This window comes from Simochromis diagramma, unplaced genomic scaffold (genome assembly GCF_900408965.1).
Source record: "Simochromis diagramma unplaced genomic scaffold, fSimDia1.1 OVJJ01000247.1, whole genome shotgun sequence".
Lineage (NCBI taxonomy): Eukaryota > Metazoa > Chordata > Actinopteri > Cichliformes > Cichlidae > Simochromis > Simochromis diagramma.
The window spans coordinates 906,716-919,604 of record NW_024386949.1 but is presented as its reverse complement, the minus strand read 5'-3'; the positions used below and the strand labels follow the sequence as shown (position 1 = coordinate 919,604).

The 12,889-nt window shown below is 41.4% G+C and overlaps 1 protein-coding gene across 7 annotated transcripts in view; it reads right to left on the bottom strand.

Moving 5' to 3' along the window:
• The window catches only part of LOC120737654 (frizzled-8-like), a 57,209-nt gene that overhangs the window by 41,692 nt on the left and 2,628 nt on the right, over nucleotides 1-12,889 (bottom strand). For 3 of the 7 annotated variants that reach the window (XM_040038484.1, XM_040038488.1, XM_040038487.1), the window contains one exon: nucleotides 5,493-8,379. The exons of 2 other annotated variants lie outside the window; for them this stretch is intronic. In XM_040038484.1, coding sequence (XP_039894418.1) covers nucleotides 6,326-8,071 — 1,746 coding nt within the window. In that variant the 5' untranslated portion in view covers nucleotides 8,072-8,379 and the 3' untranslated portion in view covers nucleotides 5,493-6,325. Of the gene's footprint in view, nucleotides 1-5,492; nucleotides 8,380-11,710; nucleotides 11,855-12,889 lie in introns of those variants that run through there. 2 more of the 7 variants (XM_040038485.1, XR_005696795.1) reach the window with 2 other exon arrangements.

Genomic DNA, 12,889 nt, shown 5'->3' with positions numbered 1-12,889 from the left:
AATGTCAGGCTTTACATTGCTGTTGTTTCAGCATTTGAGTAATCTACTCTCTCCCGTGAGTAACTGATTATTTGTTGTGCGTCTTTTATTATTTGTCTCACAGTAAGAACTGTTGGTTTCTTTGTGCACTTAGACAATTTCTGTGTGAAGTCATTTTTAAACACAGTTATGTGACATTTCCGCCATATAAATATCTAAACTTGTGCTGAAAAACAAAACTTTGATGACTTTCCATCCATCTTTATTTGCTCATCTAATTCAGATTGGCAGCCTATCCCAGCCCCATAGGACAAGAAGCAGGGTACACCCTGGACACGTTGCCAGTCTGCCACAGCGCCAACACAGAGGGGCACTCACATTCACACCTATGGGCAATTTAGAGTCACCAGTTATCCTAAACTCCTAGAAGCTGGAGTACCCACACGCAAAGGCCTCATCCTTTCTGTGGATTTGAACCCAGGACCTTCTTGCTGTGAAGCAACAGTGCGAACCACCATTTTAAATTCAAAGAAACATTTACTGTCCATTGTCATGCAGTAGTTCTATGTAATTACTGAGCTCAGTCTGTTTAAATCAGTGACTGTGAACAAAACAATGGAGCACCTACAGTGTTGCATGACTCCTTAACACATGCCTCGTGCTCTTCTCATTGTGCTGCTGTGCTATTTGGGGCAACTAAAACACAAAGCAGTATTAGGAGGCTGGCACGTCATCGGCTGGGTGCTCTGACAAAGGACTGCACTGTCACTGGTGTTGGTTCACAGGTCAGACCAGCTAACCTGGTGACCCACACCTGTGTTAACCCAGATTCATTGTAGACCAATGTCTGTTGTTGGCCATTATTATCCATCCATCCATCCACCCGTCCGTTCGTCTGTTCATCCATCGGCATTAAAATTATTATTAAAAGATGTTTATACACAGAACTTTTTACAGAAGTGTCTAAAACTCCATAAAAAATGTGATTAAAGCAAAAGTATGTGGACATCTACGCATTATGCTGATATGCGATAGCTGGACATCTCTTATTTCCTTACTGTAGGCATTTCTCCAGATTTAGGAACCTTGCTGCACACAGTTATTCTCACTCAGGCCCAACAACATGGACACTGTCATTATGAACTTTGCGGTCAATGAATTTCTTCTCAACCAAATCAGGGAAAAATTCTTTTAGTGCTGGCTTGTGCATGTGGAATTAGTCACAATGAAGCCATGCACAGAACTTTATCAATGGAAACCCATGAATGTCTTTATATACTTCTGGTTTTGGGTTCAATGTCATGGGTGATTATTTAATAGTTACAGCTCAATGATTTTCTTTAATAGTTTGCTGATTACTGCTTTTACTGCCACCTTCTGGTCAAGGAAGGAGAAACACAGCCAACAGGACAAAGGAGTGAGCGTCAATTCAAATTTTTAACTCAACTCAATTCAATTTAGTTCAACACCTATAAAAGTAAATCATATACAAGATTGTAATGATTGATAAAACATAACTAATGCTTACATTTCCATGTAAGTATGATCCATTATTTCTTTGATTAAAGCTCTGGTCAGTTTCCATTTTTTAATAAAAAAAAAAAAGCATATTTCGTTCATTGTTAAATGTTTAATTCTGAAACCAAGTTCTTCTTTTGTGGAGTCTGTGTTGTATATCAGTACAAAGCAGAGAATTAAGAGTTGACACTTAGACTCCTCATCGATCCTCAGCTGGAGTTGACGCGTCAACCTGCGAGCGCCTCCGGTGTTATAACGCAGTCGGATCTCATGGGTGACAGACGGAGGAGATTGAGAAGTAAGAGGGAAAACTCAACATTGACCACAGCAGCACATCAGAGAAGATGTCAGAGGCATCAAAAATATTGATCCCTCAGCACCCTTCTCACCTATGAGGATGTAGCTGAGATGAATGGGAGGATAAGGTTGTCCCTGATGACTATACAGAGAAAGAGAAAATCTATCATGCCCCCTTTGATGTTCTTGATACAGGGATTGGAGAGTAAATAAATAAATAAATAAATAAATAAATAAATAAATAAATAAATAAAAGAGAGAGAGAGAGAGACAACGAGCCTATGTGAAGAAATGTTGAATAGCTTTCAGGTGTTTTCTTACAGTAGCTGTGGCTTCTTGTCTGCAGATTAGCTTATTAAAGAGCCGAAGCAGAAGACAAAAAAGCTCACGAATTAATTTCAGCAAACACATGAAAATCTTTTGGAAAAGGAGAAAATGTTTCAGCCAGCATTTCCCTGGCTTGTGCTGTGAGCAAAGCTTATGCTTTATGTACATCATTAAAAAGGACCTTGATGCAATTATCATTTCTTCTAAAGCATAAACACTTAGAAGCCCCTTTTCTTCTAAAGCGTTATTTGTCGTGTCATTTTGAATCCTGTTTATTATTAAAAAGCTTCAGTTTGTTTCCCAAGTTTGCGTTTCATTTATTATTTCAACCCTTTTGTTTTATCTCTGTTGTAGGTTGAGTTTTTTTTACTTGTAGTAATCCTGCATTTTCAGATTGCTGGTGTCTAGTGTTCCCATGTTCTGGTTTTCTCCACCTCTCTCATCCCCTTGTGTGTATAAGTAACCTTCTCTTACCTGTGCTCCCTTGTTGCATCGTACTGATTTCCTGCCTGCCTCTTTCCCTCTGTGTTATCTTTCCATTTGCATTGTTTGTTACTCTGCATCTCGGACTCTGTTTTGGATTCATGTTTGTATTAGAGATCCAAAAGTGCTAGCACCTACACTTTTTAATGAACCATAAACTTTACGGCAAATGCCCACATCAATCATATTCTATTAACCCTTGTCATAACTCTGCTTTTCAAGTGAAAGATAATCTTTGCTCACTCTGTCCCTGCTTGTAAGAAAAATGAAAATAAAATAAAAAATTAAAAACATCTAAAACAAAGTGGATGTTTTAATCATTAAGACATTTACTGGAGGAATCCATTCTGCACAATCAGATATGTCCAAAGCGATCAAGTTACAGCTAATAATTATTTAGTGGGCTGATCTTTTTGCCCCCGCACAGAATGCCAGACAAATATGACCTCTGACCTGTGACCTCTGCACCCTTCACCTCGCATAACTTGACATGTAGGCATTTGCGATTTTAAAAAAATGCAGGTAGAGTAAACTTGATGGGTCTTAATAGCATTTATGTAATCCTGTCAAAAACTACACAGATAAATAAAAAAACATTCACTTTTACCTAGTGGTATTAAAAATTATTTCTTATAAGCTTATTAGAATATCAGTGGGCTAATTTTATGACACTTTAGAGCTTAGAAAGCAGGTTTTCATTTGGCCACATTGGCTTGTCAAACTTCTCATGCAGCTATTTATTATTATTATTTTTAAGTCATTCTTTTTCCTTAAACACTTCTTTTCAGAGTAATGTGGCATTTGTTCTAGCATGCTCTGAGACAGAAAGCAGTGAGATCCTCCGTCCATCACAGACCTGTCAGTTAGCACTGTTTGCTTAAGACTGCATTGTAAATCAGCCCTGACATGACAATGGTTGATAATGAAAGCTAAATGCTCTCCCCCCAGCTCTGTATACTCTATGAAATTAAAGGTTCCTATTGCTATGTGACCTTTAACAGCCCATATAAGCCATTCAGACATCTTAACATGATTTATTCCCAACCAGTCACAGTTTGACATCGAATTAGGTCATTATACAAAGACTGCATTCACGAAGATCCTAATTGGAGGAAACTAAGACGAGTTGGGCTCTCTGGGTTTTACCAATAGGATCTGGCTGCGATGAGCTGAACTGGCAAGTCAGCGTCTTGTTTATGTTAGAAGGAGATGGATCGGGCACGACCTCTCGACCCATTTCCTCTGTTGATTTTTTGCTTGTGGGCTTAAGGGAGCATGCCCAACCCCCCTGCCACAACATAAATATACACACACCACGGGAAGAGGAAGCAAACTTGTCTCATGCCTAACAAGTAGTGGCAGAGCAATTTGTTCTGAGACAAATTGAAACATGTCAAAATGGCCTCTGTAGGAAATAAGTGATTCGAACTGATGCCCTGTGTGCAGACAGAATCAGGTCACTTAAAAGCCATTTAACGTTGGAGTCAGAAATGTCCATATGTTTACCTAAAAATAGTAATAAAACAAACCCCATAAACAGAATAAAAACATATTCACAAAAATAAATAAATAAATAAATCACTGACCACTTAATAGGTGAAGACAACTGTTCTCCTTATTTTTGATTTGAAAATTCGTAAAATATGTATTTAATTTAATTTTCCATATGATTTGTGATGTATGGAAACTTTACAGCTTTAACTGGGAGTGTTTGGGAAAAAGGAAATGGAAATTTTTGAAAGGATCTTCATTAAGATGACAGATTGTTTTTAGAGGCATTATCTTACATAAGAGTTGAGCCATATCTTCATACTCTCAGATTAAACGAAGGTTTTTCAGGCTTTATGTTAAATTAAACTAATTTGTAGCTGCTACTGTTAGTTTTGTGCTTTGTGAGTCACTGATGGCTGACAGCTTTTAATAATTTGACCAGAAGATGGCGGCATTTTATTATCATTTCCCTCGTTCTTAGCGAAGTACAATTTTCCCCCAAATTTTGAACACATAAGGTTTTGCTGTAACAGTTGAGTTTATGAATAGCGTGTGGATTTATCATGCTGGAGAACAGGAATCATTTTTTTTCCTTTTCCAAATTATGGACACAAATAGAACCACAATGGGGTGATGGTGTTCAACAGGATAAGCGGACCACACACTGCAGAGACGTGATCACGATGGAGAGAGTTTCAAATCTGTCTCTCCTCTCTGACGTCTTAATTAGAAGCCTCGGTCATCACATTTGTAAATGATCCATCTTATTAAGAGTTATGTGAGCCTTCAGCTTAAATCTCTTATAATAAGCATTTTTTTTGTCCTGGCTTAACAGACGGTTTCTTCTTTAACTTCTGATGGCCAAACCAAAAATAACACCGGGAATAACAAATGTCCCTCTTCCACTACCGCTGTTCCAAAAACGAATAACTGAAGACTGGGCGATCTATGTGGGATAAAGTAAAATGTGAGACATTAAGCTCGACAGAGAACAGAAGTCAACAGTTAATAACAAATCTTAAGCGCAGGGGGCTTTAAACTAAGAAGACCACCTGTAGTTTCACCATTGCCGTGCCGATATTGTTCTCCTCGTCTCACAGCATGTAAATCTGCAGCACCAGGGACGCTTAATAGAGCTTATCCCACGTGACTACAAAAGCAATTTACATGTTTTAGTTAAATATAAATGAAACTACAGCTGTCGTAGCTCAGCCATTGCGCACAGAGATGCTGAGACTTTAGCACCTTGCGCACTCTGCTCATTAGTCTGAATACTGAGATGCTGCTTCAAGGCATGAATTGCATCAACAACTTAAAAACAAAAACTAAGAAATACACAGTTTGACAGTGTCAGATTCCAGGAGAAACAAGTATTGAGAATAACCAGGAAGCACGAGTAAACGTTCAATAAAAGTTGTTTTATTCTCAAAATAAAATCTTCTATCAAAATGGAAATTATATATATATTTACAGTCTCGTAAAATTCAATGTACAAATGTACAATGTATGTACACCAATAATTATATAAATACACTTTATGCGCAAATGCAACCCGTACGAGGCAGTATTAAGGCATTGATTAATGTACGCATAAATCCATCTTGTAGACAAAACAGCCCAGCAATGGCCTCATTTCTAGCAGAACAGTCTCATTGTGAATATTGTGTTTAAGACACAGCGGCTCTTTGCAGTGAGAATAAGGAGATACTCAGATATACCATATAACCTATCGACAAGGGGGATCTTGTCAGCTGTGTGCATTCAATTAAGCCCAGATAAGACTCTGCATTCTTCGTGCCAGGTACATTGTTCTGCTGCTGACAGTCTCATTATTTAAAGAGAAGCCATTAGGCGCTCATTAATGTGCTAATTACAACACGCTGATGGACAATCCCAACACAATTAGTCACCCCTCCCCCTCTCAAACCCTCTATTCAAAACCCCTGGACGTCACTGGAAGAAGGCAAGGGAAGAGCACTTTCCATAAGTCAAACTGATCTAAGTTTTATAAGCAAACCGGAGCATAAATCCATTAAACTTTCACATTAGGGGAGTGCTCAGGAACAAAGTTTGACTTTAACTAGCAGTTTGGGGACTGACGTTTAATAATTTACCCATTAAAAACAAAACAAAAATCATTCTCTATGACACATTGCCCCCAGAAAGCTGCTTTTAAGTCTTTAGTGTCAAATGACATGAGATTGGGCAACTGGGCGTCCAATCCACCTGATCAAACCCGGGAAAGTGGCATCTGTTTGGGGCAGGAGACGGAACTGGCCGTCCCAGACCTCCAGGTCAGTCCAGTGCTCACGTCACTGTACATGGAGCCCGCTGAGGCTTTACTACCCCAGCAGCACCGCGTGCAAAAAGTCCTCCAGGAGTCCAAGGTCTTCCCGGACCAGATCCAAGCTCCCGACGTGATACCCACCAGGAGGCACATGAAGTATTTCAGCATAAACACAGCATAGTCTGGCCTCTGCCTGTTCGGGTCCGTCATGCACGTACAGTTGTGCGTAATTTCCCACGTCTGCTTGTTATGCTGCTCGTAAAAGTAACACGCCACTATGACAGTGGCCGGGACTGTATATAAAACAGTGAAAACTCCTATCCTGATCATCAGCCTCTCCAGTTTATCAGTTTTTGTGCCTCCTTGTTTGATAACACTCCTGATCCTGAACAGCGAGACGAAGCCGGCCAGCAGAAACATGGTACCGATGAACAGGTAGATAACCAGCGGTGCCAACACAAAGCCCCGCAAGTTGTCCAAATTCTGGTTGCCTACATAGCAAATCCCGGCTACGGAGTCCCCGTCCACTGAGCTCAGAGCCAGAACCGCGATGGACTTCATGCTGGGAATGAGCCAGGCGGCTAAATGAAAGTACTGTGAGTAACTGGCTATTGCCTCGTTACCCCACTTCATACCTGCAGCGAGAAACCAAGTGAGGGACAGAATCACCCACCAGATCGAGCTGGCCATGCCAAAGAAGTAGATCAGCAGAAAAACGATGGTACAAAGAGCAGGACCAGTGGTTTCATAGTGAATGTATTCTCCGCCGTTTTCTCTATTGCAGGCCACTTCTTCGTGTCCAGCGATCAGTCTGACAATATATCCAACTGACACGAACATGTAGCAGGCGGAGAGGAATATGATGGGGCGCTCCGGGTACTTAAACCTCTCCATATCAATTAAAAAGGTCGCCACAGTTGCAAAAGTGGAGATGAAACACAGAACCGACCACAGGCCGATCCAAAAGGCAGTAAAAGTCCTCTCTTCTGGTGTAAAGTAAGGGTTGTGGCACGGAATGGCACAGTTCAAGATCTGTCCAGTTTTGACGCGGTTGTGCAGAGGGTGGCTGTCGCTGGTAACGGGCACCATGGGCGCACGGCAGAAGCATCCCGTTTCACACGTAGACGCTGCTGGTTTGTGCTTACCGGGGATCCCACGACCATAGCCGCTCTTTTTCTTGGTGTTGTACGGCTTTAAGGGTCGGTTGGTTGGCTTCGCCACCACAGGAGAGACAGTGGTGGTCTGGCTGCGGTTGTAGTCCATGCACAGCGTGTCCTGGTTGCCTTGTTCGGGCAGCAGGTCGCATCTCATCCGGTCTGGCCACGGGAAGCCGTACTGTCTCATGAGCGGCGCACATCCAGCTTTGGCCCGCTCACACACACTCCTGCACGGTGGCAGCGGCTTCTTGTAGTCTTCAAGGCAGATCGGTGTGTACATACTGCAGAGGAAGAAGCGCAAGTCGGGGGAACACTTTATTTCCACCAGCGGCCAGAACTGGTGCACTTCCAGGCCGGCTTCGTCCTGCGTGTCGTGTTTGAACTGGTTGGGCATGTAGGTGTAGTTGTAGCCGATGCCTTTGCACAGAGGTACGGAGATCTCCTGGCACTGGAGCTCTTTGGCAGCCAAGCAGCGCGTTCCGTGCAGAACCAGGGTTAACAGCACGCACCATCCCGGGATGCTCCTATCCATCGTTGTTTTCTGTGCGCGTTTTGTCCTCCAAAGTCAGAGCGAACTTGCTTTTTGCAAGCAGGCTGCAAGTCCAGTTAATCCAGGAGAAGTGCCAAACTCATGCTAATGCGCACGCAGTTTGCGAGTATGTTTAGTACGTGTGATATCCAACACAGGCGTTTTACTTTCTGAAAATCTGTGGATACTTCCAGTCTACCCTCCCTCTCTCTCTCCTTTGTGTCGGTGCAGCACCGCGTCTCTGCCTGCATGCTCTGTAACACACGGGAGCGTTTGGCTTTATACGAGCTGGAAGAGGACACTCCCTCAGCCTGGGCGGAGAGGAAGAGTAAGTCAAGTCAATCAAGACTTCCTTCTATAGGTGTTTGTTTAAAATGTTCACCCTGGTGGAAGGGTTATAATCACTTTGCCCTTGTTTGCACTCCCCCAAGAGACACACACAGACGCAGAGTCACAGCGCCCTTTACAAACAAGGAAAAGTTATCAAAAAATAAATACATTATGCAAGAATGTAAATAGGAATGCAGACAGCCAACTAATAGGATACAAATGAACAAATTAGGGTGTGGACTTAATACATTAGTGCCTGTTCTCTTGGTGGTGGGTTGTAGGTCAAAACACTTGACTCAATCATTCATTTTCTCAAAAATGCAACATGAAATGAAGGAGAAAACTAAAATGTTAGCTGTTTTTTCTACTGAATTTATAACGTCTACCTTCAAATGATAAGGAGCATCCAGTGCTGTAGTGATTGCCATTACCAAAATAGTAAGCAAATCAGATTCTCAGCAGACTCACAGGATTCATCTGCAGAGGATGGAAATATTACATCTTGTACCTACACAACACCAGATCACTTTATTCTGTCACAGCTCTTAAGTTAGAATTTAAGAATGCTACTTTAATATCTGGGCAGTTTCTGAAAATTAGCTTTTTGACTAATTTCACAGGATTTTTCGGTTCATTAATGTTGTCAAATTAATGAATTAAACAAAAAAATATGGCTGTCTTCCCCCAGTGAAGCCTGCTCTGTACTTTAGCTGGTTTTCATTGACAATCTTTCAAGTTAATCAGTGGATCAAACATCTTCCAGTCCAAGTAGGAAAAAAGAGCTGTCATTGCTGCTGATGATACAGCATATTCCCAATCATCAGAGCCTGATCCATTCAAATTATAACTTGTCTAAATCTAAAGACAAAACAGTTTTGCTCATTCGCTGTTTAAAGCCACATGGACAAACTAGTTTCTCTGGTTTTTAATTGGAAACCAGTATAAACTCAGTTTTGCATGCAAAACTCCTGGTTCACATTGAAGATGAGCTTGATAAAATTAATTTTTACTAATATTCTGTAAACAAATGGTTGTGAAGGCCACAAGGAAACATTCCTTTTTGATGCTGTCTGTCATTTAGACACAATCCAGTGCAATGAAAAAACTCCTGCCCTTATATCTTACAATGTAAATATGTTTCTGTGGCCTACATGAAAATGTTTGTACATGCACATTTGCATGTGTCTTCTTGCATGTAGGAGAACTACTACGGGGAAAATGTGTGTGTGTGGTAAGGGTGGTTGCTATAGTCTTGTTAGTGCACAGCAGGGGGTCGTCTTGTTTGAAAGGGAGGGGGCTGTTTGTCTTAATGCTGGTGCCAATGTTTCAGTAAGATCATGCTGGGCCAGCGATTACTGCAACACACCACAGGCCTAATAGACAGGATAGTGTGTGTGTGTGTGTGTTTGCAAACAGTTTCAGAGCTCAGCTCTAAGAGAATAAGCTAACATGGGCAAATACAGCATTGTGATAGCACTAATTAAAGTCATTCACACTTCTTATTGGATTCAGCAGCTTCAAATGGAGCTGAGACAGTTTGGCAGACAGGCAGTGTGTTTCCAATCCACAGGTTTTATCAGAACTAATTAGCCCCAAACTCCAGTATTTGCAAAAGGCTGCTTGTTTCAGCTGGGTTTGGATTCTCCGATGTGTGTGGTTGTGTGGTTTCTGGCTAAACTCTCAATAAGAAAACCTCTAATCAAATCAATAAAAGAGCAAAACTGTTTTTATTTACCATTATCAGACAAACATGTCTTTCTAAATATGGATAGCTGTTGTTCTATCACAGCTTTATTTATAAGATACATATTTTTTTTCTTTTAAGTCAATCTAATCCCAAACGTATAGGTTAACCTCGCAACATACAGAAGAACTTAAAACTAGCCCTCAGATTATCTAACACGTAAAAACAGAGGTTCTTCTATTCTAAAGGAAGAATGCACAGAACTAATCGGATTCTGTCAGTGGTATAATTGCGGTTTTTCAAAATAAAAATATATTCTTGCCAAATTCCCCTGGATCCATCCTGAATTCCCAGTCAACCTTCAACTCTCTTCAGATAATAATTTAAAGTATATTTCAGCATATTAAAGTGTTTCCAGTTACAAATGTGTCAGCACATTTGCACATTAAGAAAACTTTTCAAAACCCAAGTCATGACTTGAGTTACATGCACTTCATTTACCTGCAATATGGACAGACAGAAAAAAGGAAACAAAAAACAAATAGTCCTTTTCCTGCTCACTGTAATCAGCTGACTTCACTTTGCGTGGAAGGAGTTGAAAAATAGCAGAATGGTCTGAGACTGCAGAGGAGTAGCAAGAAGAATATTACTTCCAGTTCAATTGCATGCATAAATATGAAAACAATGACAAAGTGCATACTGCGCTGTGGCCAGAAGCAACTATCAACTGCTGATAGCAACACATCAACTCTTTCCACACGTCTGCATAAATAACATATCAGAGCTAATGACAAAGAGAATAATCTTAAACCAAAGTGTATGCTGAGCTGTGATTTTTTTTCAGAGGTTAGAGAATGAGGAGCGTTCAGGCCTACAGTCACAACCGCCAGTTTGTGGGATGTTCTACCTGTCCTTGCTCCAACAGGTGTGGGCAGAAATGGCCTGATTGCTTTTCTTTGAAGCATTTTCGTTTTTCTTTTTTCACTAACTTAGATGAATGCTGTATGTTAACAAATAAATGCTAATTCACTAGCTGGGCCCACGTCCTCATTTTAGGTTTGACAGCGTTTTAGTAGGTAAAGGTGAATGCTTGGACATGAATTGAGCTGCGGTTTGGGGAAGGCCTCGAGGGGGACTAGCGATGGCTCCCGGGCCTGGTAGATCCCTGTGTACTAAATAGAAGTCAAGAAGTTAAAGAATTGAAAGGGGGAAGGAGGGGGAGGCACATAAACGAGAACGATCAGCTTGCAGAACTGGGGGAACCTATATAGATGAGAACCGGAAGGAGCGTGTTTGGAGGCGTGGTCCCGCTCCTGAAACTCCAATACATAACTGTCCAATAGAAGGATATTGTGTGTGTGTGTGTATAATGCAAAAGTAATGCAGTTTTTGTTCATTCTTTTGATTATTTTATTGATTATTACTTTATGACCACCAATGTTAGTGGTTTTAAACAGTACATTTGTTTACACAGCAAGAAAAACAACCTGAATGAATTTCTTTTACTATTAATTTCAGATAATAGTGTCTCATTTTGGTTCGCTTCCACATAAAAATGATGCTTTTTGCAGCTGGTTTTACTTTCAAAACAACATTCACTTTGTCTGAACGGGGGGGACAATTTTCTCATGAAGAAATGAGACTCCTCAGACATTCTTATGTATGTGCAGGAACTTTTTGGGGCTGATCCAGATGCCTCACGCTGGGCCAGCCGTCTCCAGCTGAGCTGTGAACTGCAGGTGAAAGTCTTAAGAAACAGGTGCCTGCTCCTCCTGCCAGAGGGAACAAAATAGCAGGGTGGGCATCGGTTACACCAATCGCTGTCTATCAGAGTGGAACCCGTATTGATTAACAAGGCCGATAGACTCGGTGGCCCCAGCCACCAACTGTCGACTGCGCCTCCCCCTTCTGTGTGCAACAGCGATAGTGGGTTTAGGGTTACGCCCTGGCCCCCTGCATACCAAATTTAAAAGGGTGGAAATGGAATTACTGCATCTGTTTAGAAGTCAACTTCTGCATTCTCTGGGCTGCCCACTCTGCCACTCCTCTATCTAACCTCCCTTCTTGACTCTCGGTAGGTTTCCCCCCGATTCTCCCAGGGCTCTCAAAGTTCACGACGCCAAAGAAAAAGGTGGGTGGGTAGCAAAGGAGGGCGGCTTCTCACAGAGTTACTGAGGCGTGCTGTGAAACTCTGAAATGTCTGTGTCTTTGTAACCTCCTCATGGGAAGTTTGGGCTTGTGATACTCTCAAACACTACTCTCCTTTCTATAATTTAATGTGGTAAAATTAAGTTGATTCGCACCGTGGAGCCACAACCCTGTCAGTCTTGAGTAGTTTCTCTGAAAAATGTGGTTAGATCGATAAGCAAAAAGGGAATTAGGGTTAACAACAGACAAGATAATAAAGTCTCAGTTAATGTGATGCTTCCTCACAAATCAACTCATGTTCATAAGCTCCCACAGAGCGTAGACGATCATCACTGCAATGATGATAAAGTGGCATTTTGTTTTAGCCTTGAAAGACAGAATGTCACAACTGCAATTATATTAAAGGGAAGTTTATGAAGTCTGATTGGGGTGAGGAACAAGAATAATTACTCAGAAGACACATTTGTGCATAATCTGGGAGTCTTTGCACACATACAGCTCAGAGCACCTGACATTTGTGTCAGATTTGGCTCAAATGTCATTAGCTGCACTTGACATAGACTAGGGGAAGCTTTTTGTGGGACAGATGTGACCCAGATGTCAGTACACACCTCACATCTGGCCTATATAAACTGAACCTGGTCAAGCAACCAGTCTTA